We start from the raw sequence: 24623 nt of genomic DNA, 5'->3' as shown, positions 1-24623 counted from the left end.
TCGCGGGCTCTGATTCAAACGGTCGGCGGGCGCGGCGCGTGCGGCTGCTGGTTTCCGTGGAGACGGGGAGGCCTGGTCGCGTCCATGGAGCCGGGGCTCGTCGGGCCCGGGCCGTATCGCGCCACCCGGCTGGTGAGTGAGTGCCCGCTGGGCCGGGCTGGGCTGGGGTGCTCCTCTCCTGCTTGGGGCCCTGTGCACCCTTACCTTGTCCTGGGGGGAGCTTCTCCCCTACGACGGTTCTGTAGAGCTGAGTCTTTGAGGGCCGAGCGCGGCGGCCCTGGGCCTGGGCCTGGACCTGGACCTGTCCGGGCAGCCGTTCCCCGGCGGCCGGGACCTGAGGCGCGCCATTCAGGTGCTGGCGTTACCTAAGGTGAGTCTGTGCGGGGCGATCGGCCCAGCGGAAGGCAGGCGTGGTCCAGTCCTCCACCTCGTTAACAGCCGAGGGGCGGCCGAACTTCCCCCTGGAGCCGCTGAGCCGTCAGGAGCAGAGGGCTGTGGGTATTGTGTCTTCTGTACTCGTGTGTCCGTTCTTATATCTCAAACGTTGAAATGACAGTGTCGAGTTTCAGTATGCTTGTTGCACAGGTGAACGGAATCTAACCAAATCTGTGTTCAGGCATGCATGAATGTTGAATTGATTCTATGTAACTAAAGCGTTTTCCATGGGAGAACTTCCATAACAGTTTGGTTTGTGTCTCTTTCCTAGTGGAATGAGATAATTGAACTCTTCCGTGCTGGAATGCCTCTACGGAAGCATCGATGCCGCTTCAAAAGCTATGAGCGTTGCTTCAAAGCCTCGGAGGCAGTGGACTGTTTGCACGAACTACTTGGCTCGAACCAAAACTTTGGCCCAGAGGTGACTCGCAGTCAAACGGTTAAGCTGCTTAAAAAATTCCTGAAAAATCATGTTATTGAAGATATTAAAGGAAGGTGGGGCAAAGAGGACTTTCAAGATGATGGCCATTTGTATAGGTAAAGCTACGTATCATAACTGTGGAAAACGTGGGTTTTATGAAAACATTAATAGCTTTTATATATTGGTCTTACAGATATTTCTGAAAAATGCTGTTGCAGAGGTATCAGTGTGTCTTTTTTCCCTTTCCTTCCTGTTAAAGACACTTTTTCTCCTGGTGGTGTCAAGTGGCAGGATTTAATGCTTGATTTTTCCTTTTTTAAAATACATTTTTAGAGGAACTTTCTACTTGAAATCAAGCTACAAATACAAACAAAGTCTTTTGTAGATTTTACAAGGCAGCAGAGTCTTCATACTGTTGATAGACCTCAGGCTTGTCAGTAGCTGAAAGTGTATTGAAAAGTGCTGATGAAAGTGGGTATAATGCTGAGCATCCAGCTCCAGTTCTCCTTCCTGACTCCACCCCCAACTGCCTTGGATGATGTTTCCATTCCTTCTCAGAGAAGAGAGTCCATTTGAATTTAAGTATCATCTGGAACAACACTTTTCTTTCTGCTTTGGATCATCAATAGAGATATCTTCTAGTTAAGAAAGTCTCCTGAAAGAAATCCTTATTTACATCAAGGATAACCGTTTATCCCTGTTTAGCCTCTTAACTTGTACTTTATTAACAGAGATGAACAATTCTATTTGAGTCAAAAACTTAGCATCTTTGGAGGAGTTCTTTCACCTCTTGTGGCATCAGTTAAGGCTTGGGCATCAAGAAGTTGCAGGTTCTGAATTTTTACATTATTAAGCAGGAGAATATAAGAATGTAAAAGTAACATTATCTTGAGCATGAATTTGTAACTTACATTGTGACAAGTCTTCCACTGAAGAAATAGAAACAGTAATGTTACATTTTTGCTTATGAGTCTTTCTCATACAGCATTTTTTTCATATTTTTATTTTTGTTTTTCCATGGAAAATATTAAGAAATCATTACAAGTGTAATGTTGAATTTCCACTTGCTGTTAGTTAGTGCAAATGTTTGTGCAAATGATTTAGAATCGGTTGGATTTGTAATGGATTCAGTTAACAAACTAATACTGATTCAAATTTCTTCGATGCTGCATGACATCTTTCAGTCAGTGGCTGCAAGTTCTTGGCTTAATATTCTGAAGAAAAAACAAAAACAAACAGAACAAACAAAAAAAACATACCTGAGTGTTATGACTTCTTAGACAAATAAGTTAAATATTTTAACCAATTTTAATCAACTTTTGTAGAAGAAACTTTAAATAAATTTGGAGGAATAAAAATTGAATGTGTTCTCCAAATTTAGCCTCATAGGAGGAATTTCATGTAGTCATTAAACAAGTTATTGTTAAATTCTGAAACTCAAGAGTCGAATTCTAAGGACCCAGGGTCTAGTAAAAGGAAGATATTTTGAAGACATCACCCAAGAAAGTCTCTTGCTAAATACCTGCGTACAAAACATGGCTCATGCAAACTGTAAGTTGGGAACAACTGAAGTCTGGGAAAGGATTCTAATTAATGTATTGTCCTGTTCTTAAACTCTTTTCTGGCCATCTGCTTATGGCTGCTATGTGGGGGAGAGGAGGGATCAGATGGGGTAGTTCATGGGGGAAGATGAGGGGCTCTTGCATCTTGACTTTAAACTGGAGTAAGAGGTTAGATGTAATGGAATGATGTGGTATGAGCTGGTTTATACAGCTGAAAATCACCTTCTGTTGGGAATGCTATCAGAGGGTGCTGGCATAAAAATAAGCTGCAAATGACAGAAGACAGAATAGTTAAAAATCATACCAATGTACTCCTAGTTTGATGTTTCTAGGGGTTATGTTAATGATTGGAATAGACAGGCTATGTACCTGGTTTCAGGGATAATTTAATGCATGTATTTCAGGAGCAATGCAGTAGGAAGGAGAGGGATTTTGAAGAAACAGGAAAAGATGAGAGCGGTGCAGGTTTTACAAAATAGTTTTGAAGAACTGTGGAATGCTTGCATTAAAGCAACGTTTGGTGTAGAAGTAGTAGCACAGAATTGTAATATTTGCTATTTCCTTTTTTTTCCACATATATGGGGTTAAACATTAGTTTTCTGGCCTGCCTTTGCTCACATATTTAATGTCCTGGCAGCTCCCTCTGGTGGACTTCACTAAAGTTAATTTTTTAGATACGCGTGTTACAATGCTAATATAAATAGAAACTTGAGTAGCTTTTACTTCCATTGATAATACTTACTCTGGAAGTCTTGACTTGCTTCATACCTTGCCTATGAATTTCCATGTTAATGAACTGTAACTGCAACTGTATACTATGATGCAGACTTGTCACTGGAAACCAAGGTAGTTAGATATTTCCTTAATTTCTTGTATAACTGTAGTACTCCTATTAATTCTATACAGAATATAAAACACGTGCTGTCAAATGTTGTTTTGCCTGAAAGTGTTAGGAAAATTATTAATTGTGAATGTGAAAAATAGTATGATTTCTGCAAAAGAGTGATGACTTTATGTGAGTCCTGACCTAATGGCTCAATGTAGTCTAAAACAGTAAATGACTTGCTCCAGTTTTGTAAGCTTTCAGGCTTTATGCTTCTTGGAATATGAACAGTTGTATTGAAAGGGCACATGCACTACTAGTATAGAATCTTTTGAATTGCAAGGGACCCTTGAAGGGTCATCTAGTCCAGCTCCCTGCAATGAACAGGGGCACCTACAGCTAGATCAGGTAGCTCAGAGCCTGGTTGAACCTGACCTTGATCTTCACCAGGAGTGAGGCTTCTACCATCTCTCTGTGCAATCTGTTCCAGTGCCATACCACTCTTATTTTAAATACAAACAAACAAAAAACCACCACCACCAACAGAAAACCCTTCTTCCTTATATTCAGTTTAAATGTCCCTTTTTCATTGTGAAACCATTTCCCCTTGTCCCATCACAACGGACCCTGCTGAAGAGTCTCCTTTCTTCTTAAAGCCCCACTCTAGATACTGAAAATCTGCAATCAGGTCACCTTGCAGCCTTTTCTTCTCCAAGCTGAACAGCTCCAGCTCACTCAGCCTGTCCTCATAGGAGAGGTGTTTCATCTTTTGGATTATTTTTGTGGCCCTCCTCTGAATGCGTTCCAACAGGTCCATGTCTCTCCTGTACTGAGGTCTCTACATCTGGATGCAGCTCTCCAAGTGAGGCCTCTTCAGTGCAGAGCAGAGGAGCAGGATCACCTCCCTCGCCATGCTGGCCACACTTCTTTTGATGCAACCTGGGGTTTGATTGGCTTCCTGGGCTGTGATCCATCTTAACATCCAGCAATACCTCCAAGACCTTTTTGGCAGGGCTGTGATGCACCCTTTTGTCCCTCAGTTTGTACTGACAGTGGGAACTGCTGTGACCCAAGTGCATCTCATTGGAACCCACAGACTTATGGATGTTCAGGATCCTCAGGTGATCACAAATGTGATCTCTGCTTACAGGAGAATGGGCATTGCTCAGCCAATTTCTACCTTCTGAACCACCTGCTTGAGGGCTGTGTGTAGAGCAGCTGCTAGTGAAGGCTGAGTTCCTTAGTTCCTCAGACGTTGAGTACCTTAGTCTTTTCTTCATCTGTTTTTACTAGCCTGCCTCTGTTGCTCACTGCACTTTTCTGATTGATGTACCTGCAGAACCCTTATTCTTCTCACCCTTTGTAAAGTCCAGTTCTGGTTGGGCTTTGGCCTTTCTGATCCCATCCCTACTCAGCCTAGCCGTATCCCTATACTCTTCCCAGGTTACCTGTCCCTGCTTTCACTGCCTGTGCATTTTCTTCTTACTCTCCAGTTTGATGAACAGGTTCCCTGGTTCAGCCTTGACTGTCTCATGTCTTCCTTTTCCCTAACTTCCCCCACCTGGTGATGAAGAGCTCTTGAGCACTAAGGAAAGCTTCCTTAAATATTTGTCAGCTCTGCTTCACTTCCTTGTCCTTGAGGGCTGTTTCCATTGCTGTTTTGTTATCTAACTCCCTGAAGAGCTGGAATTTGGCTTTCCTAATATTAAGCTTTCTGATTTTACTCTCTGCCTATCCAGTATCCCTCAAGAGTGTGTGAACTCTACTATTGCATTATCACTGCAGCCCAGGCAATCTCCAATCATGTTGGTGAGCAACAGGTCCAATATTGCATCCCCCTGGTGGGGCTGTCTGTAACTTTGCTCAGGAATCCTTGATGCAATCCAGGAGCCTTCTGGACTGCCTGCAGCTCGCTGTGCTACTTTTCCAGCAGATGTCAGGGTAGTTGAAGTCTCTCAGCAAGATGAGAGCCTGTGATTGTGATGTCTTCTGTAGCTGGAGAAAGAAGGCTTCATCGACAGGCTCTGCTTGATCAAATTTCCTGCAGTAGACACCAACCACAAGGCTTCTTTTGTTGCCACTATCTCTCACCTGTAGGCTTTTAACTTGCTCATGGCCATTTTTCAGGGACAGCTCTTCACACACTGTTTATTCCTTAATGTAGAGGGAAATGCCTCCTCCCTTCCTTCCTCACCTGTCCTTCCTGAACAGCTTGTAGCTGTCAGTAGCCACGCTCCAGTCATGGGAATTATTCCATCAGGTTTCAGTGGTGGCAACTACATAGTGGTTTTCCAGTAGCACGGTGGCTTCCATCTCCTGTTTGTTTCCTAAGCTGTATGTGTTGGTATAGAGGCACTTACTGCAGCTGGGCAGCTGGCCTTGCTGGCTTTTTGCATGATAACTTCTTAATTCCGTTCAAGTGTTTGCCTTCTGTCTCTCCTTGCCTTCAAATGTCTGGGAACTCATCTGTGCCGTTTGTTACAACATTGATTCAAGGTTAATTGACACAAAAAGGTATCTTTACTACCTGCTTGTCTAAACTGCTAAAACTAGTGCTGTTTGTAGAAAACAATGTAAATCTTGACATATCAACTTTGGAATGTTCCTCAGTTTCAATCTAACTCTTGGGTTATTTGTGTATACAAACCAGAGGCTTTTCACTCTCCATCCAAAAGCTTGTCTATCTGAATCTTGCTGTAATGCTATGTCATGGAGTTATCTCTAGATCCATCTGATATATTGATTAAAAAAAAAAAAGTCATAAAACCATGATGTGTTATTTGAAAAGAGGGGAATGCACCTACTTTTTCTGGTTTCAAGAACTCCTTTACTGGTTGGGTTGAGAATCAGGAAATTAAGTGACAAATTTAGATGCTAGGATGAACTGGAAGGGAAATGGGAAACTACTGAGAATACTTTAAAACAAAAGAAAAGTAAGATGTTTAACCCAATAAAACTAGAAAATAAAATTAATGTGAAAGCTATTTAGATGTTGGGATTGAAAAGATGGACTAAAATTTTAGAGAACTTGGGGAATACCTGAGCATGAGAAGCTTTCTGGCAGGATGTGATTGTGTGATACCTAGTTGTGTACAAAGTCTTTTTGCTTAGGCATAGCTATAACAGTCCTTCACATGCTGATTAAGGGGATGAGGGAGGCAGAAGCAATTTCATGGAGCATCAGAAATCTTAGCATCTAAAACTTGGGAGTGCAGGTAAGTGAGATTTGATCTGAGCCAGATGGATGGAAGTTTATCACCAAACAGGTTTCTTTCTAATGTCATTAATTTCTTTATATATGCTCCCAGCAAGGTGAGGATTGTTTGTTTTCCAGTCTCTATAAGGTCTAGCTTAGGGTTTATTTCTGCAAATTTCTTCAAGGCACTTCTTGAAATGCCTTAAAAGGTGAAAGAGTTTCCTTCACAACCAGCAGGAAAAAAGACTCCAAAACTGCAAGATATGATCTTCGCATAGAAAGCATGTAGACAAGAAGAATACGGTAATGTGGATGGAACTTTATGCAGTCACTGACCTGTGTGCATGCTAATTAAGCGCAAGTGTTAGTCATGTGACTTAATTATATATCTTTGCTTTAGGAGATGCATGCTAGCAGTTGCACACATGGGGAAAAACGTATCTACAGCTTTTTCAGCAGAAACACCACCTTCTAAAGAAGAAGAATCAGGTGGTGCTATTTGAGATACACTGGAATATCAAGGACATCCACCCAAGGCTTTCAGTTACATCATAGGATGTACAAAGGACTTAAGCTGTTCTGGAACAGCAGATGAAGGCCAAATGACACATCTTAGGATGTTTGACCTTTTACTTAACATCTATCTTCAGGCAACTAAGGTGCACTGTGAATGTCCAAGGCTTTTGCTGTACTTATGCATGTGAGGCTTATTTGCATAGTTTTCTGTTGGTAAATATGGAATAGTATGAAGTTCAGAAGCTTTAAAAGTGTTCTCCAATTATAGATTTCCTCCTTCCTCACCACTGAAGCCATATCCAAAGAAACCTTCGTTTGGAAAGGAAGTAATTAAATTTCCAGATTGGAATGATCCAAAGGCTGGTACTTCCCAAGAACACATTCCTGTCAAATCAATCATGATGGTAAGATACCCAGTTAATTTCTCCAGACCTGTACACATTTGGAAAGCATAATTCAATCAGGAATTCTTCATTGTGCCACAAATTAGTTGGTTATAGAATTAAATGTAAAATACTTTTAAGTGTGTGGAGCAAAGTTGTTCTTAATGATTTGCTGAAGATTTTGGCTTTGAGTATTCTTTCTGTAACAGATTGTAATGTACTTAGCATCCTAAGTTCAGCATGGATGTATTTGCCAGTATATTTGCATCTCATTGTGCTCTATTTCCAGTGACACATTTCTTATCGTATAAGACAAAATAGTTCCTTTATTGTTGCTTACAACATAACTTCTATCCAGGCTCTTCATGTTACAGAACATGCATAATATACTCCCTTGCTATATACTGTGAAGTTGCTGGTGATTCCATTTCCTTTTCTACAAGGAGTACATTGTGGTGAAGGAAAAGTTGTCCTCCTTCTGTTGCCATTCTTGGTGAGCTTAGAGAATCATCCTGCTCTGTGCTCACTTGGATTGATCCAGCTTTTACAGGATTGGGAAAAAATATTGCTTTTATTATTAAAAAAAATTCTGTCACTTGTCTCCAGTTCTATATTGTAAAAGCCTAGGCCTTTTGAGTTTCTTTTGTTCTAAACCTTTCCTTCAGTTTAAATTGTGTTCTCATCATTTTTATATACTGTTCTTTTAGAATTATTCTATTAGAAATATTCTTTTAGAATTTTTGCCTTTTTATTAATGCTGTTCAATGCAGGACTTTTGCCTTGGATTTCTTGGTGAATGATAGTCTGATTGGAAAAGCAGTTTCTACTGTTGTACTGAACATCAAGAGGTTCTGAACACAGAGCAATTCCACGTTTGTAATGCAGTTATTTACATGCAAATCAAATTGTCCTTTTCATGTGCAGCAGGCTGTGGGGGGTGGCATAGTCCTTAGAACTGCAATAGTGGGTGAAAGATTTATAAGGAGGAAAGAAAAGGTAGTACAAAAGGCATGGAAAAAAATAGAGAATTTTAGTTAGTGAGTAAGTACTTGCTGCAGTTTTAATACATTAGAGCTTCCAGCTGTCTGCTCTAAATTTCTGTTCAAGCATCCTGCCCTGGAAAATGTTATCAAAGGTCTGCCTATGTACAACTGTCTCAGATGTGCCAGTATGGAGTCTGGCATAGCTGAAAAACACGTTCATTGACAGCTTTGATTAATAACTTGAAGCAAATGATGCAAAGGAAGACAGGTGTTTTTTTTTTTTTAAGGTTTTTTTTTTTTTTTAATGTTTATTTAAAAATAAACGTAGCTTCTATTGGAAGGGTGGACAGGTAACTTAAAGTAGTTTAACCAAAGCTTAAATTGCTGCAGCATCAAATAGAGCACTTATTGGCTATGTGTGAGTTCATAGACATGGATCTAGGTAGTGAAATACTGATGTGAAAAGCCAGATATTAATTGCAGAGGATTTTTTAAAATTTCAAATTATCTCTAGTCTAGTGTCATGAAGTGACAGTTAGCAGTTGGAGTGATTAGGTGCGTTCCTGGAGTGCATTTCATGGTTTAGTTGTGATCACAAGGAATGCTGTTAATGTGATCTAGGCCTGCTGTGGTGCAAATCATTGCACAGTAACTGGGAATGATCCAGAAATTTGCTTTAGTACACTGTGAACACAACCTGCATTGTATGTGCACACATCAGCACACTGATGACAATTTTCAAGTACCAAACTGGGATGTGAAAACAGAGTAAGGGATAATAGTCATATAAACATGTACGCTCTCTTTACTTCTCTTTTATAATGGCAGATTAGATATGATAGATGTCTTTATCTGTAACTGTGTGCTTTCATCTTATTGCTGTTTTGAACTTGCTAATGAGTTTACTATTTAATTATGATCAACATATGGTGAACAAGAACAAAAAAAAGTTTTTATCTTATCTAAAAAATTTCCAGTAATTTTTCCATAAACAAGTGTTTAGTCGTAGGATGGTAGTTGATTTGAACTGGTTTTGGTCATGAACAAGATGTGGACTGTGTACTAGACCACTGAATTGGGAACATTAATGGCTACTCACATCACTTTTCAGCTTTGGAGATGTTAAATAACAGAGAAAAGATGCTGTGCAGATGAAAGCTAAAAATGCTTGCATCTTGGAGATTTTGCTAGATTTTAAGGCATCTTAAAATTATTGCATGTACCAGAAATGTGTTACACTGTTTAGTATTTGAAAAGTCATTGGTTAATGAGCAGTGCTGCTTTTTTTTTTTTTCCTGATTTTAGAATTCTGAAACGTGGTACAAGCGTCACAGTATAGCTATAGGGGAAGTACCAGCGTGCAAGCTTGTTTTCCGTAGAGAGTTAACACAAGAAAATATAGAAGAGATATGGAAATCAATGACTTTGGCACGGTGAGTATGCATGTTAGTAATCTCCTGATAAAGTAAAGCTGTATAGTAGTCTTGTCTGTTTTCCCTGCCAGTGTTCCTAGCTTCATCCACTCACCTTTCATTGTTGCACTAGTGGTAATACTAACTATCCTGCAAAATCAACAGATCAAGTTCACAAGAAAACTTCAGTACTTTTCAACTTTTCTTTTTTCTCTTGTACTGTATATGTCCTTTTATTGCGTGGGCTTTGTTCTGTTTAATCACGTTTTTTCCCTCAATTTTCTCTTTTCCTGTTATGAAATTGAAGAACTCATGTAGAAGTAAGATACAATTGAGCCTTTTCATGAAAAGTACAAAACTTAATATAAGGAAAGAAATAGCTATGTCCAGAAGGCTTTGAGAAATTCCTTAAATTTTTCATAAGGAATATCCTATGCAAAACTAAATACCTTATTTTAGAACATTTTTTGGTCCTGCAAAAATATGCTTTAGATAATTTTACATTATGATTTCTTTTCAACTGAGCCTGGCATACTATCTCTGTGTAATAAACTTGATCTAATGCAGTGTAGTGTAGAAATTTGTATGATCAGAGAATAGTGTCAATCTGCTCTAATACTCCTTTGCGTGCTTGTGGCTTAAATAATAAATGTAAAGGGTCTCTTTCAGAGCTCTATCTGTCCTAATGCTCTATATTTACTTGCAAATTAGATGATGTATTTATTATTTTTTATGTATTTTTGCAGACTGCAAAAAGTTTTGGGTTTGGATTGCCTGGATGAAGTGATAGATACAAAGCTTGTGAATTCAAAGCATATTGTCCAAAATGCATACAATGTTAATAAGCAAGGCATTGTCACTTTAGAAGACAAGTCAAGTGAGTATTTTAGAAGTTATTGTTTAACCTCTTATATTGTAGTTTACAACTTTTAAAGAAGAAAAACATTAACTCTGATCTATACAAACACATAGCTACTTCACACTTGTATAACCACATTATACTAGAGTTTTTATGGAATATACAATTGTTGTGCACCCCAACAGCAAGAATCAGTGTTCTTTTATCCAGACTTACATTTTAGTATCCCTGCTTCAGCATATTTATTAGGTTTACATGGGAAAGTTTTGGCAGCAAGGGAGGATGCTGGGTTGTCCTCTGTAAGAAGAGCCCAGCAGCTGCTCCACATCATATCAGAGCCAGTGCCAGCTGGCTCCAAAAAAGACCCAATGATAGCCAAAGCTGATCCAATGAATTATCCAGTGAATGATGCTGTGAGAGCATATTTAAGAAAGGGATAAAAATGCTGCACAGCAGCAGGTGGGAGAGAGTGAGAAAAGAAATGAGAGAAACGACCCTACAAACACCAAGCTCAGTGTAAAAGGAGGACAGAGGCCAGGACGCACTCCAGCTACAGAGTGTATCTCCACTTGCATTCTTTGGAGGAGTCCATGGTGCAGCAGTAGATGTGGCCTGAAGGATGCTGCAGTTGATGGAGAGCCTTTGCTGGAGCAGGCCCTATGCTGGAGCTGCCACCCATGGAGGACCCACACTTAAACATTTAACTCCTTAAGGGTGGATCATGTGGTACTGACTCACGTTAGAGCAGTTTTTAGAGAAATGTGGGAAGCCCACACAAAACCACATCTAGGTATTAGGTATCCCATTCTAGATGATTTGGGGGGAGGGGGGGAAGGGGGTTTGTAGTTTGCTTTTAGTTTCACTACTTTAGTTTGTTATTATCAATAGGCAATACATAATATTAATTTGCCTTATGTTCAGTCTGTTTTGCCTGTGAGAGTAACTGGTGAGTGATCTATCCCATCTCAACTTGCAAATTTTTTTCATCATATTTTCTCCCCCTGGGAGACTGAGAGGGATTGAGAACTGTGAGGTGTGAAACCATCACAGCAGTATTGAATGAAGGTGAAAGAACTGACGTTCTTCAGTTAAAACTGTAGGGATGTATTTCTTTTGATGCTGCCCTTGTCAGCCTATCTCTGCCTGGAGTGTCTACATGAGAGCAACATGTAGTAAAAAACAAGAAAGGATCAGAATATACAGAGAAGCTTAGAACTTTTCATTTTTTGCATTTTCAGTCAATATATTTTGAAAGAAGCACCATGTAAAACTGCTTTTCTCACTAGGGAAACATTAAATACGATATGAGAGATTACTTAATATTGTAATCACGTCTTCCACAAGATCTGTAGAGAAGTGAAACATCGGGTAGGAACCTGATTTGGTTTATAAAAGTAACCACCTCTAGAGCATATGCGTGTTGGTTCTCCAGACAGTTGGAAGACTTCAGGATATTGCCTTCTTCTTTTCAGAAATGACAGAACTGAACGTATGAATGCTTTTCATCATCTTCAGTTCAAAATAACCACTTTACACATTCACTAGTCCTTTACAAAAATTTGAATAAGTTTGGTTGAATTTTACAAGGAAGATGAAGGATTTACTATATGATCCAAATTTCCTCATTAAGCTGCAAGAGTTGTAGTTTTAACTGGTTGATACTGAAGCACCGAATATACTATAGTTGTAATCTGACAGAAGTTATTTGTCTGTATATTAAGTAATAATCTGTTTCTTTTCTTTCACTCTACTTTATAAGAGGAACTTCTTTAAGAATTTTTAGTTCACTATAATCTTAGAATTTGTTTAAAAAAAAAAACAAAAAAAACACCTGAGTTTTTCTTTTCATTTATCTTTTTTTTTTATTTTTACCTTGTGCAGAGGACTTACCTCACTGGATATTGTCAGCAATGAAATGCCTAGCAAATTGTAAGTAAACTTGGAATAAAACCCAAAACCTCACTTAAGAAAAAAATCATCTGAATTAACTATGCCTTTAACAATTTCATCAGGATTTCACCAAATATCAGTGATATTCACAGTCAGTATTTTTCCTGATTATGGCCTTGAAAACAATGTTGAAAAAGATCAGTCAGTCAGCATATGTTCTCCTGCCAATGCAGTTTCCTTCACTGAAATATCTTAAACTATTTATATTTTTCCTTCAATTATATTTGTTTTCACTAGATCTCTTAGAAATGGAAATAAAATATTTTAATTTTATCTAAGCTTCTTTCCTGTATGAATTTGCACTTATATTGGCTGGAATAGCAAACAGTGATCAAGTTGATTAGCTGCAAATTAACTTTTTCTCTCTCTTTTTTTTTTTATAGGGCCCATCTGCTCAGATTTGAAGCAACCTACATATTCAGGATTTGAAAGAGATGTCTTCAAAACAATAGTGGACTACTTTGGCCAGATGAAAGAACCACTTCTTACATTTAATTTTTTTGATGTTTTTGTTAGTGTGTTAGGTAAGTGGTCTGGGATATAACAAGAAATGTATTCCTAGTGCTTTAAAGAAAGAATAGTTTAATTTTTAGCTATAGCTTTTTAATTGTCAACAAAAACAAATTAACTTACCACGTAGATATAGATAGCCCGTAGAGAGATTGAAAATATGAAAACCCAGGGAAAGAAAAAATTCTGGGTTTAAAAGTAAACATTCTTTCTGGCATGCTGTTTTTTTGACCCTCTTCACTAAGAGGCACAACATTGCATTTTGTAATCTTTGGAACTAAAAGAAGATTTCAGAACAATTACATTCAATAATTGCTAAGGTTATACAACAGTTCTTCAGCTAGTAAAGGGACCTATCAGTTACTGACATTTTTTAGGAGTTTAGTATTTTAGTACTTTGTTAGTATCTAGTTCACTATCTTACTTCAAGTTGAATATAGTTCCATTTTTGAATTTTTCTTCTGAGGCAGCAAATGTTCTTGACAATATCTTTAAAATCCTTCCTACTCTTTCATGCTTTTTTTTGTTGTTTTTCTATTGTATTTAGTATCTTTCAGGACTCAGTTTTATTTCACAGTATTTCAGATGTAAAAATGAGAGTGAGGAATTCATATCTACACTTACGTACAAGTGAAAAGAAATTGTGCACTGTTTCAAATAAGTGAGAAAAGAAGTCACTTCACAAAAAATGATGTGTTCCATATGCAATTTTTCCTTAGAAACAAAAATAAATATATACAACAAGTCATCAGAGTATAGGCTTTTAAGAACTACTTTGTTTTCAATCTTCATACTTTGCCAATTTACTTAAAAATATCAGCAGTGTATGTTTGAAAATGTCAAATCTTTCTAGCTTTGCCTAGACAGCCTACTCTGGACACCAATTTACAGGCATTTAAATGTCTAAAAAGTTGCACTTGGCTGTAATGGGATGTCTTGGGATACTTGATTTAGGTACCTTCAATTATTTAAGGATGAGAGTGGTTGGACTAGAGTATTCCCAGGTGTTTTTTCCATGCTGTTTTACTTTTTTATGATTCAATGATTAGTTTCCCTATTTAGCTAGTAAATGAAGTTCAAGAAGACAACTCATCTTGTTGTGATGCCTCACTCTCCTTTTTGTGCACAAAAAATAGTTTGTGCTAGTAGTAAGAAAGCAAATATGGGACCTAACTCTATGCACATAGAAATAATGTGGGGAATAAATGAGGAATTAATTGTGTATGCCTGTAGGTCTGTGATATTATTGGTATCACAGAGGCATGATGGGATGGACACAGGTTCTTTAAGAACAACATACAGGTGAGGTGAAGTCACTCTCCAGTCAGTGGCCAGCTGGAGTGTGTGAAGCTCTGCGTGGGAATAGATGAGGAACAGATGGAGCTTATGGATTAAAGGAGAGCAAGGACAGGTGACATTATGATGGTGATCTGCTGTAGGCTGAATAGGAAGAACATGTGGATGAGGCCTTCTACTCAGATAGGAGAAGTTTCACTTTCACAATGCCTGGTCATGGGATTTCACCATGATTTCTAATGGAGGGACAACACAGCAGGACATAAATAATCATGAAGATTCCTGAAACAAATGTATGATGACTTCCTTCTTCAAAGGGTAAAAAAGTGAATGAGGAGATATACTATGTAATTCAGCAACAAGAAGGGGCCTGTGGGGAATGTGAAGGTCCAAGGAAGTCTTGGCTGCAGTGACCTTAAAATAGTGAAGTGGAATCAGAAAGGTTCACAACACGCTTTCAATCCCAGGAGAGCAGACTTTAGCATCTTCTTAGCAGGGTGGGTTAAAGCCCTAGAGGGAATAGGGGCTCAAAAATGCACATTCAAAGATCACTCCAAGCTCAGGGGCAATGTATCCCAGCACAGAGAAAGTGACAAAAATATCAGGAGGCCTGTATGAATGAACAAGGAACTCCTGGCCAAACTCAAACACAAAAAGAAAACATACAGAGGGTGCAAGTCAGGACAGATAACCTGGGAAGAATACAGTTCCTTCCCAGAAAAGGAATCTGGGGAGATGGATTCCTAAGATATTTAGAAAATATCTGTGGAAATATATAATTGAGAAATGTTTCTATGTTTCCTGATTATTATTATTTTTTTTAATGATAAACCAGGTCTGCTGCAAAAACACAATGAGGCTATAGAAGCTCTTCAAATATCTTGCCTCCTGCTGCCACCAGAAAATCGGAGAAAACTACAGCTGTTGGTGAGAATGATGGCAAGAATTAGCTTTAACAAGGATTTGCCACCTCTTTCTGAATCAGTGAGGACCAGAGTCTTGGTATGTATAGTAATAACGTAGAAGATCTCAAAAGGCTTTTGGAGTAGCACAGATAAGATTGTTACTGGAGAGCATATGTAAAATAGGGCTTGCTTATTTGATGAATAGTTTTTCTATTCCAACTATACGAAAACAAGTCTGAATTTGAACAACTTGTTTTTGAACTTGTGAGCAAATGCAGAACTTGCTCAGGACTTGAAGGTTTCCCCCATCTTAAAGTTAAATCACCACTGATTTTTTTCTACACAGACTTAAATAGACTGACTATTGAGTGGGAGGAAAAAAAAAACCAGAATAATAGAAGGTGAGGTCTCTGTTCTTCGTCATTGCAAAAAGTGTGAGAGAAACACACTGACTGTTTCATTTATAGTTAAAAATATCTGAATTTTTGGTTTGCCTGTTTTTAACAATGAGAAAAGCAAATCTTGCCAGATTATTTCAGTACTCATTTTTGTTCTTCACTAAACTGCAGAAACATTTGTCTCTATATGTGATTTTTATTCATATTTTGATAAACCCCTAGTTTATGCTGATGTCATTTTTGTAGGGCTATTTGTATATTTATCACTGTTTTCAGTGACATGTTATCACAGTCGTATTTGTATTGGTTTTGTTAGGCAAAAATCAGCTATTCTGACTATTTCTTTTCGTTAACATTCAAGTTCTCTGAAAGGACTAGAGCATTGGAACGCTTAGCTGTAGAGCCATTCCACAAAAATCCTAGGTTGTCTATATCTAAATTTGTTCCATTGCAATGAAGATTTTAATTAATTATGAATGATATTTTATTAAAATAATTAAATTATTGACTTATCATTTATAGTTAATTAGATTATAAGTATATTTTTTACAAAAATAACATAAAATAATTATAAGGTAAATGTTATTTTTTTTAAGTGAATCCTATACAATCCAAGTGCTTTGTATTATGTTTTATTTCAGTTTATTTCATTTCTACAACACAAAGCAGAAAATCTTGTTTGCTCCCTGTGCTAGAAATGTTAACAGTGACTAGTACACAGCTAGAAAACTTGTAGTTTTGTACTCAAGTGTTCAGTTACATGTAGTGAGCTGCTCCTGAAATTTTATTGGAAGGATTAGAAAGTAAAGGCATTAAGTTTTCCTTCTGCCTCTTAACTTCTATTCAATTGCTATGCTGTTTTTAAAAACTTTGAAATATTTATGCCCTATTTGACTAGAAAGGCCAAGTGAAATGCTTACTTGTGGAGCTTCAGAGAGTAAAATGAAGTTCAGCCTTAGGTCAGCATTAGATTGTTCGAGGCAAGAGCCATCTTCAGTCCATTCAATGTCACAGTACACAATGCTCTTCCTCTTTTAATGATGCATTGGAAGTATGGTGAGTATTTTGTTTTAAGAGATCTTTTAGGAAAGATTTTAATACAGACTATTTTTTCTCTATAAATGAAAAAATAAACTTTTTTTTTCCTCAGATGGTTCAAGCATTTTCCCGTTGTATTCTCTGCTCTAAGGATGAAATGGACTTGGATGAACTGCTTGCTGCTAAGCTAGTATCTTTTCTCATGGACAATTATCAGGAGATTTTAAGCGTTCCATCCTCCTTAAAATCTTCTATAGAGGAACATGTTGTACACGTCCAAAGAGTTCAAGTAGGTGTCTAATGGAAAAATACCTTGTGTTACTCTGCTTCAATAGCAAAATCATGATTTCTGCTCCTGAGGTTGACATATCTTAGGCTTTGGTTTGTCTCTGCTAGCATAGTAAGAGCTAATTTGTTTTGGCTACTGATACTCCATCATAACTATATAGTTAAATGAAACTAAACAGGTCTTGGACAGCTTAGACAAACATATTTGCCTCTTGATCAACTCCATCTTTTCTAGGAATGGGGTCACAATAGTTTAGAAGCATCCGTATGTACTCAACCTTTTCATAACTTTATTTCCTTTTTCCAATACCATATTTTTCATTTTTAGTTCAACATTTATTGATTTCTGCTGAAGTACTTAGGCATTTCTTTTTCCAAGAATTACACAGGCTTGCTTTGTTTCATGCTTCTTGACTTACTAGAACTCACTCTATTCGTGTAAGAGGTAGGAGGTAGAATTTGTGGTCTTCTCTCTTTTTCTGTTGAATGACTTTGAGTAACATGGTCATTCATCAACATGGTGAATTTGGTTGTTGTTGGGTTTTTTTTTTCCTCCAAAATTTGTTGCAGAGAACAACTTTTCTTTTTATTCTTTCTCCAGATAAAATATGCTGGAGCTGACACTGATGCAGCTTTTCCTGCTCCATCATTTTGTCATCAAATCAGCACAGATGAATTTGAATACCAAAGGGCAACTGGCTCTCAGGAACCGCTGGCAGCTTTATTGGAAGAAATCGCAACAAATAAAGAAATATCTGTGAAAGACAAGAAGAAAAAGCTCAAACAAGTAAGTAAAAATTTCTCTGGTATTTATTTAATTTTTAAAAGTTTTATGAATTTTTACATTTATGGTCCTCTATAAAGCATTAGATAATCTTGGGCGCTTACAACTTTTAATCATTTAGAATAGAGGTGCTGTGGTGAATAAGCCGTACTGGAAAACATCACTTGATTTTCTATACAGAGATATAGAGAGTGTGTTAGAGGAATATTTGTGGATATGGCAATTCATATTTTAAAATGCCAAATATGAGTGAATTCTTCATTTAAATTGATTTATTTTTCTAGTTTCAGAAATCTTACCCTGAAGTGTATAGAGTACGATTTCCTACCCCTGAAACTGAAGCAGTGCTATTTCCAGAAAAATCAAAACAGAAGCCACCACTTCTGATGTGGGCTTTAAGAAAGCCTTTTCAACCATTTCACAGAACCAGAAGCTTTCGGATGTGAAGAGTTTGTATGTAATACATCAGCAAACTGAGTCAAAGCAGATTTTCAATGGATCTTGACACAAAAGGAGTCTGAGCAGCATGTTATTTGCTCAGAGTAAATACTGGAGACTGTAGAGAACATCAAAAGAGAAGTGTTGGGGACATAGAAATGTGAACCAATATCAGTATTTTTGTAAATCATGATTTTTTTAAAATGTCTGTTTTGTAGTTTTTAAAAACAAGATGATTAACTTGCACTGGGGATAAGGCACACTTGCTGTAGTTTGACCATCACTTCAAGGTCAAAGCTTGTGTGCATGTATTGTTAGTTAATCAAGAGCATTTTTTTCCTATTGTATAAACTAGGCCATTTGTTCATGCATAGCTTGAGAAATTATTAATCTGTAAGTATATGAATAAGTATGTAACACTGGATTTTGTTTTGCTGTTCTGTGTCCTGTTGTTCTTATATAAAATTTATTTCATAAAACTGTAAAAACTCATTCTTAATTTTGATTCTTTCATTGCATTGAGAGTCAACTGTTGTTGAAGAGCCATTTCTTTCTTTAGTATAAATTTAGTCTTTCAAGTAATCTAGACTTAAAAAGCCTTTTCCAAAAGCTGTTATGAAATAGTGCTGTATAAAATTGGATGCCTGTCTTCTAGAACTCATTTTATCAGGAAAATTTGAAGCCTTGCATTTTTTCTGGAAATGCAAATATTGACTTGATTTTAAAGAATTGGGTACCTTTAATGATTTTGTTTGTTTTGCATTACATAAACTATTGTACATGTAACTTCACTGGGAGTATAACTTGATTCTGGCACCATTTTTGATCTATTAAAACATTGTTTGCAGACATTTGAAATTCTAATAAACAACATGCTGACTAATCTGCAACATTCACAAACCCTCTACCACGTCAATAAGCTTAAGGATGTAGCGAGGCTGATGGTTTAACAGACTGGAATATTTCTCAGATACTGTGCTTTTTATGAACAGTTCATGTTTTCATGGTGTGTCTTCGTCCTTGCACTTCTTATCAGTAATCATTGCTTAAGTAAATGTGGTGCTGAAGGTACACTTTTCAAATATTAAGAACACATTAAAATTAATATTAAAAGTAGTCTGAGGCCACTTTTTTACTAGGTCTGTGGTGGTGATGTATCCTCTTACATTTGTCATAGTATTCTGCATATTTTTAGGTACATTCAGACTGACTACTCGTAATATAATCATTTGGTTACAGCAGTAATCCATAAAGTGTAACAGCTAATAAGACTAGCATTTTCCATAGAAATGAGGAAACCCACCCAAACTCATCTTTGACATCAGTTCTTAACTGTATGGGAGAGGTAGAATTCAATCTATTAGGCACTGAAAATAATATCACTACTTACATATGAGCCTTCTAGTGTCACATTGAATTGTTTCTCCAGTGATTCATGTCTTCTGTTCATATAGCCAAGTTTAAACAGCAGTTTGTGTTTACTTGTTAGTTTCTAGTAGCAGCAATTGAAGACACGGTGTTTCTGTGGGTCAATTACAGTCATGTTTCAAATAATTCTTTTTTGTCTGCAATAAAAACAAACCAAGCAAATCCATTTGCTGACAATTCCCATGCCTGCCAAAAATGCTGTCACAGAAAATTCTCTAAAACCTCAGGGGGACTGTAGGAAGAGAACTGCAGCTGTAATCGTAGTTTTGCTAGACTGAATTTTAACTGTTGTCTAATCTTGAAGACAGTCAAAAACTATCTTGGAAGTAGAGGAAATTTGGCTATAGCTGCTATTACAGCTCTTCCTTGTCTCATAACTGAACTAACTGCGCACACACAAAGCAAATATGGTATCCTTTCAGAATGGAGGCTGGAAAAAAGATTGCTAGAAAAAAAGTACAAAGAAGACTGTGGTCTTGGTAAAGAAGAAAAATGTTTTTGTATTTCTAACATGTAATCAGTAGAAACCTTAGTTTTCTTATTAACTTTCTCAGGAATTTAATTTCTCTATGAAAGCCTTGTAATGTCTTGATATTGCCAGGACTGAACAACCTTGAATCAGCTGGGCTTTATTTCCTGTGAATTGTGAGATTCTTCTGGTTATGCAAGTAGTTGTTACTGAAGAGGTTAGCTAAATTAAGACTTAGGTGACATTCTTTTGAAACACAGCAGGTGGAAAACTCAATAAAGGTAAATGAGCGTTATCTTAAATATCTACCTTCAAGCTCCTATGTAAGTAGGAGCTATTTCTCAACATTGTAGTCTAAATTTAACTCCTCAGTACTAAAGTTTCTATTGCAATGCCATTCTTTGTAGCTCTTGGGCTTTTTGGAAAAAAATCAGAAACTTTGAGTAGAAGTTTCTGTGATTTTTGTGTGTGTGTGTGCTGATACCAAATAGTTAACTATTTGGTAATATTAGTCATATTTTATGTCACATATTATAGTCATATATTATAAAATTAGTCATATTTGACATATGACTAATAGCAAACCCTTGCAGAAGAGTGGAAAACCTGATGCAGAATAATATAGCTAATTATTGTTCAGTATGCTGTTTTTAATTCCCCACTGAAAGTACACTTGTATGGTGAACGTGGTTTTGTTAGTGATGAAGATTACAATTGCATTTCAAAGTGTGTTTTAGTTTTTAATCCTGAAAGTTTTGCTGTGGGGATGAGATAGCTGTATATGGTATGTTTAGGTAAACTGATAATATACTTAGCTTATATTTGTTTTATTATGGATTTCTTGGAAGTACTGATGGAGTCACATATATGATTGAAAATTGTGGCTATATTAGGCTTTTTATGGCATTATTTTTAGTGGCTTCTGATAGAATACAGATATTAGCCAGTAATGGCTAAGTGATTAAGAACTGCATAAATGTAAGTGCAAGGGCACTGTAACTGATGGAGATGCACTTTATGGATTTTTCCAGAAAATCTGTACTGCATTTTCCTGTTTTCACTGAGGATGTGAAAATGAATATTAAATAAAAATAATCACTGTTGTTGTCATTAGCTCGCCTTCTCTGTTTTCAGAATGCTCAGCAATAATCAAAGAACTGTGTAGGTTAAAAATGCATTCAAACATGGTCACATCAAAACTTACATCAAAGAACAGGGAATATAGGTCATTTGAAAAAGAAAAGAGAGGAGGAAAGATTGTGTTCTGGAAAACTACAGTTCTAAGAGTTTCCTCCTACAGTGAACAAGGCTTCCTAATATGCTGAGGCAGAGGGCTAATGTGATTCTTGAAGGTCTAAATTGGAGGTGGTTACATAAAATCAGCTGACTCATCTCTTGTGTGACCTCTGTGCTCAGTACTGAGTGACTGATACTGAAACATTGCAGGATTTGCAGATTTTCAAAAAACTATAGATGATGGAATATGAGAATTCAAAATTACTTTCCTTAAATTCAGAGTTTGCATTACTTCAGTCTTTTCATTTATGAGAAACAAGAACAGGAAGTCACTTGATTAGCTCGTGGAAGTACATTTACATAAAGAAGTACATAATTTGGTAAGCAATAACGACGTGAGTTGAGATGGGAGTATTATGCTGTAGTTGGAAGATGGAGCTGGATATGTTTAAGTATAGAGGATTTTTTTTTTAATGTCGTTGAGGGTACTGAATGATGGGAATGTAGTGAATTTTATCTTTTCTTGATGTCTGCAGAAGTGTCTTTTTTTCTGGTGGATATTTGGATATTTGCTGAAACCAAGGTCACTGAGCTCAGAGCAGAGAAGCAGCATGATGACTTAATGTATAGAGAATGGACAAAATCTCCTCAGTCTGCACGCTCTGGATTTTAACATATATAGTTGCCTATATGTTCATATTTGTTGGCTTCACTAAGTGATTTGATATTCAGTAGGTGATGTGAAAGAGTAATTTGCCATTTCTCTGTGGATTTATTAATTTTACTCAAAGCAACTAAAGAAAATAGTATCTTTAACTTTTTTTTTTTTCCTCCAGACAGAACTGATGAATATAGGCAAAGTGGGACCGCCTCCTATGTTGTGATGGCACAGCTGCATCTGGGGGTAATGAAAATCAGCTATGTTCTACCCAACTCTCTGGTCAGGGAGGGTGAGGTATGTCTGTATGTACTGCAGATGTTCTGCCTGGGAATTAGAGAGAGGATAGGATCCATAGAAATATGATCTGATGGCTGGAATGAATTCTAGTAACAGAGTAGTTGCTTTATTATCTACGTAAGCATTCTAAAATGTATGTCTTAGTCTTGTATTTTTCAGCCTGGAATCATGTGGAATTGAACTGATCAAGTTCACATCTAGGAAAGACAGCTCATAACATCCAAAACAACTGAGTGTGTCTTTTGTCTTAGCACTAACATAAGGCTGCCTATAGCTAGTTCTTGTGAATGTTTTTTTCTATGATTATGGTTTGAAATCACTGCAAGGCTCTCTAAAACTTTAACGACTGTGAGAGAAGCAGTGTTTCCTGAGCTTGCCTGCTGAAGAGAGGATGGACTGACCTTGGCACTTCTAGACAGACTCAAGGTGAATAAAAGGCATAATGTAATATCTTTTCATGTTTGCAAATTGGTCCTTTGTTTCCTTGTCTAACTTAAGTGCCTTAAGTGCTTATTTGCATGAGGATCTGGCCTTGAGCAAAACTAAGATATGCTATGTGATTTCAAATCTGATATGCAGCACTAGTTTATAAATTTGATCTCACCAAAAGCAGTTGTTCTGTTCTGAAGCTAATTTTGCATTCAGACAGTGGTGAGATAATGAGTAGTGGGTTTATCAGTTTCTCATCTACTACAATGACATTCAGAATATTAGCTTTATTGTTACAAGAAACTGTGTGAAGTAAATGGCGTTTTGATGCTGGCACCTATACAAAGTATTTTGGGACCCTGTGAAAAATTCTTTCCTTTCCTTGTGCTTGGTAACTATTCAGTTACTACCCTTTAGATGCTTGGTAATTTATGACCCAGCAGAGGTCAGCCTTGTGACATTTTTCAAGACACATGGTCAAAGAAAAGGAGTAAACTTCTTCTTTTTAAAGCCCTTGAAATTGTATTTTATAAAATATATTCCTGCTAATCAGAGTTGGATAATACTGTGTTGTAGTTAGGTGTGACTTCTTAAATACCTCAGTATCACTCCTCTCTACGTATTAGGGTCGTTTATTGTATTGTAAAATCTTTGCCTTGTTTGAACACAATTTTCTGTGTAACATGAACCAGCTCCCAGTAGTTCAGTCCACTTAGACAGGGGATGTGAATATGTAACAATAACACTGTCAAAGCTTCTGCCCAGTCTTTTGCTATGGTGCTTGCATGAGTGACTAAAGCATGACACTTGAAACTGAGAAGAAGATACTGCCTTTTTCATTCAGCCAGTTTGTTTTCTAAACTTCACAAAGTCGTTTCACTCCCTTACTGTTACTTTGTTTTTTTTCATCATTCTTGAAACAGGAGACTACAGGTACTGTGAAGATGTTTTTTCAACATTAAAAACACTGAGATGAGAACAATATTCTGAGGTTTTGGAGTAGTTAATAGAAATATATTTTGTGTCTTTTTTCAACAGCAGGGCTTCAAGGCAAAAATCCCTCTCAGAAGCAGAGGCTGCTATTTAATGCTTTCTTTTTTTCCCCCTAATGTTATTTATTTATTTATTTATTTATATTTGCCTTCAAGGAGGCAAGATCAGCTTGGAGCAACAGCAGCTATTAAGTTTACCTTTTGCAGAAGATGATTACAAATCATCCAAAAAACTGGCAACCAGAGAAGATAATCTTATAAAAATATCCAGTTAGACAGATAAAATAAGAATTTTGTTAAAATGGAAGTTTTCCTGATAAGACATTTTATTAGTATGCTGCTATGGAAATGTTTCAGCATGCCCTTTTTGAACATGTTACTGAGAACAACTTGATGTTTATTATTTGCTTGAGAATAGGAAAACCAAGATCTTAAGGTGAAGAACCCTATTTATTGTTTATGAGCAACAATGTATGATGTTGTTGTTGTTCCTATCCACTCATTCCATGGAAACGAAAACAGTATTGGATGCCTTAGGTAGGATGTGCTTGTGTAATTTGGCTCTAACCTAATGGAAATACATTGTTAATGTACGTAACTACCTTTATATAGTGCTTTTGAGTTCTAGAGTACTTCTTGACTCTACTGTCTTAAGAATCTTTCATTTGAAAGCCTATTTTGACCTCAGTGCATCAGATTTTGCCATGCACTTTGTAATGTAGAAAATCCAGATTCGTAAACAACTCTTCAATTCAATCTACTAAGTCTTTCTTAAACATTGAAAAACAAAAGTATGTGCAAAAAAAGGTGCTCTGAATTGAATCAGCTTGGGTCAGTGTGCACTGAAATTAATAAATCAGAGTGTAGACTATCTCAAATGGAAAATCACTGGGATGTTTGCACTGTGCTCTGCA

At 37.0% G+C, this 24623-nt stretch overlaps 1 protein-coding gene across 3 annotated transcripts; it reads left to right on the top strand.

Annotated features, from left to right (window-relative positions):
* The first annotated feature begins 16 nt into the window (after positions 1-16).
* Positions 17-21207, top strand: DEPDC1B (DEP domain containing 1B). 3 transcript variants are annotated; one of them, XM_040655509.2, is made up of 11 exons: positions 17-132; positions 707-856; positions 7222-7357; positions 9625-9752; positions 10478-10608; positions 12472-12519; positions 12924-13064; positions 15182-15348; positions 16800-16976; positions 17577-17762; positions 18044-21207. In XM_040655509.2, exons 2-11 carry the CDS (start codon positions 777-779, stop codon positions 18203-18205), a joined length of 1356 nt encoding a protein of 451 aa, XP_040511443.1. In that variant the 5' UTR covers positions 17-132; positions 707-776; the 3' UTR covers positions 18206-21207. The 3 variants fall into 3 exon arrangements, with proteins under 3 accessions (XP_040511443.1, NP_001006576.2, XP_046761291.1); NM_001006576.2 differs by having other exon boundaries at positions 707-972; XM_046905335.1 differs by having other exon boundaries at positions 17-494; positions 707-972.
* The last annotated feature ends 3416 nt before the right edge of the window (positions 21208-24623 follow it).

The sequence above is a fragment of the Gallus gallus genome, chromosome Z (assembly GCF_016699485.2).
Source record: "Gallus gallus isolate bGalGal1 chromosome Z, bGalGal1.mat.broiler.GRCg7b, whole genome shotgun sequence".
Taxonomy (NCBI): domain Eukaryota; kingdom Metazoa; phylum Chordata; class Aves; order Galliformes; family Phasianidae; genus Gallus; species Gallus gallus.
The sequence above is the reverse complement of the archived record's forward strand: the minus strand, read 5'-3'. Positions and strand labels throughout refer to the sequence as shown.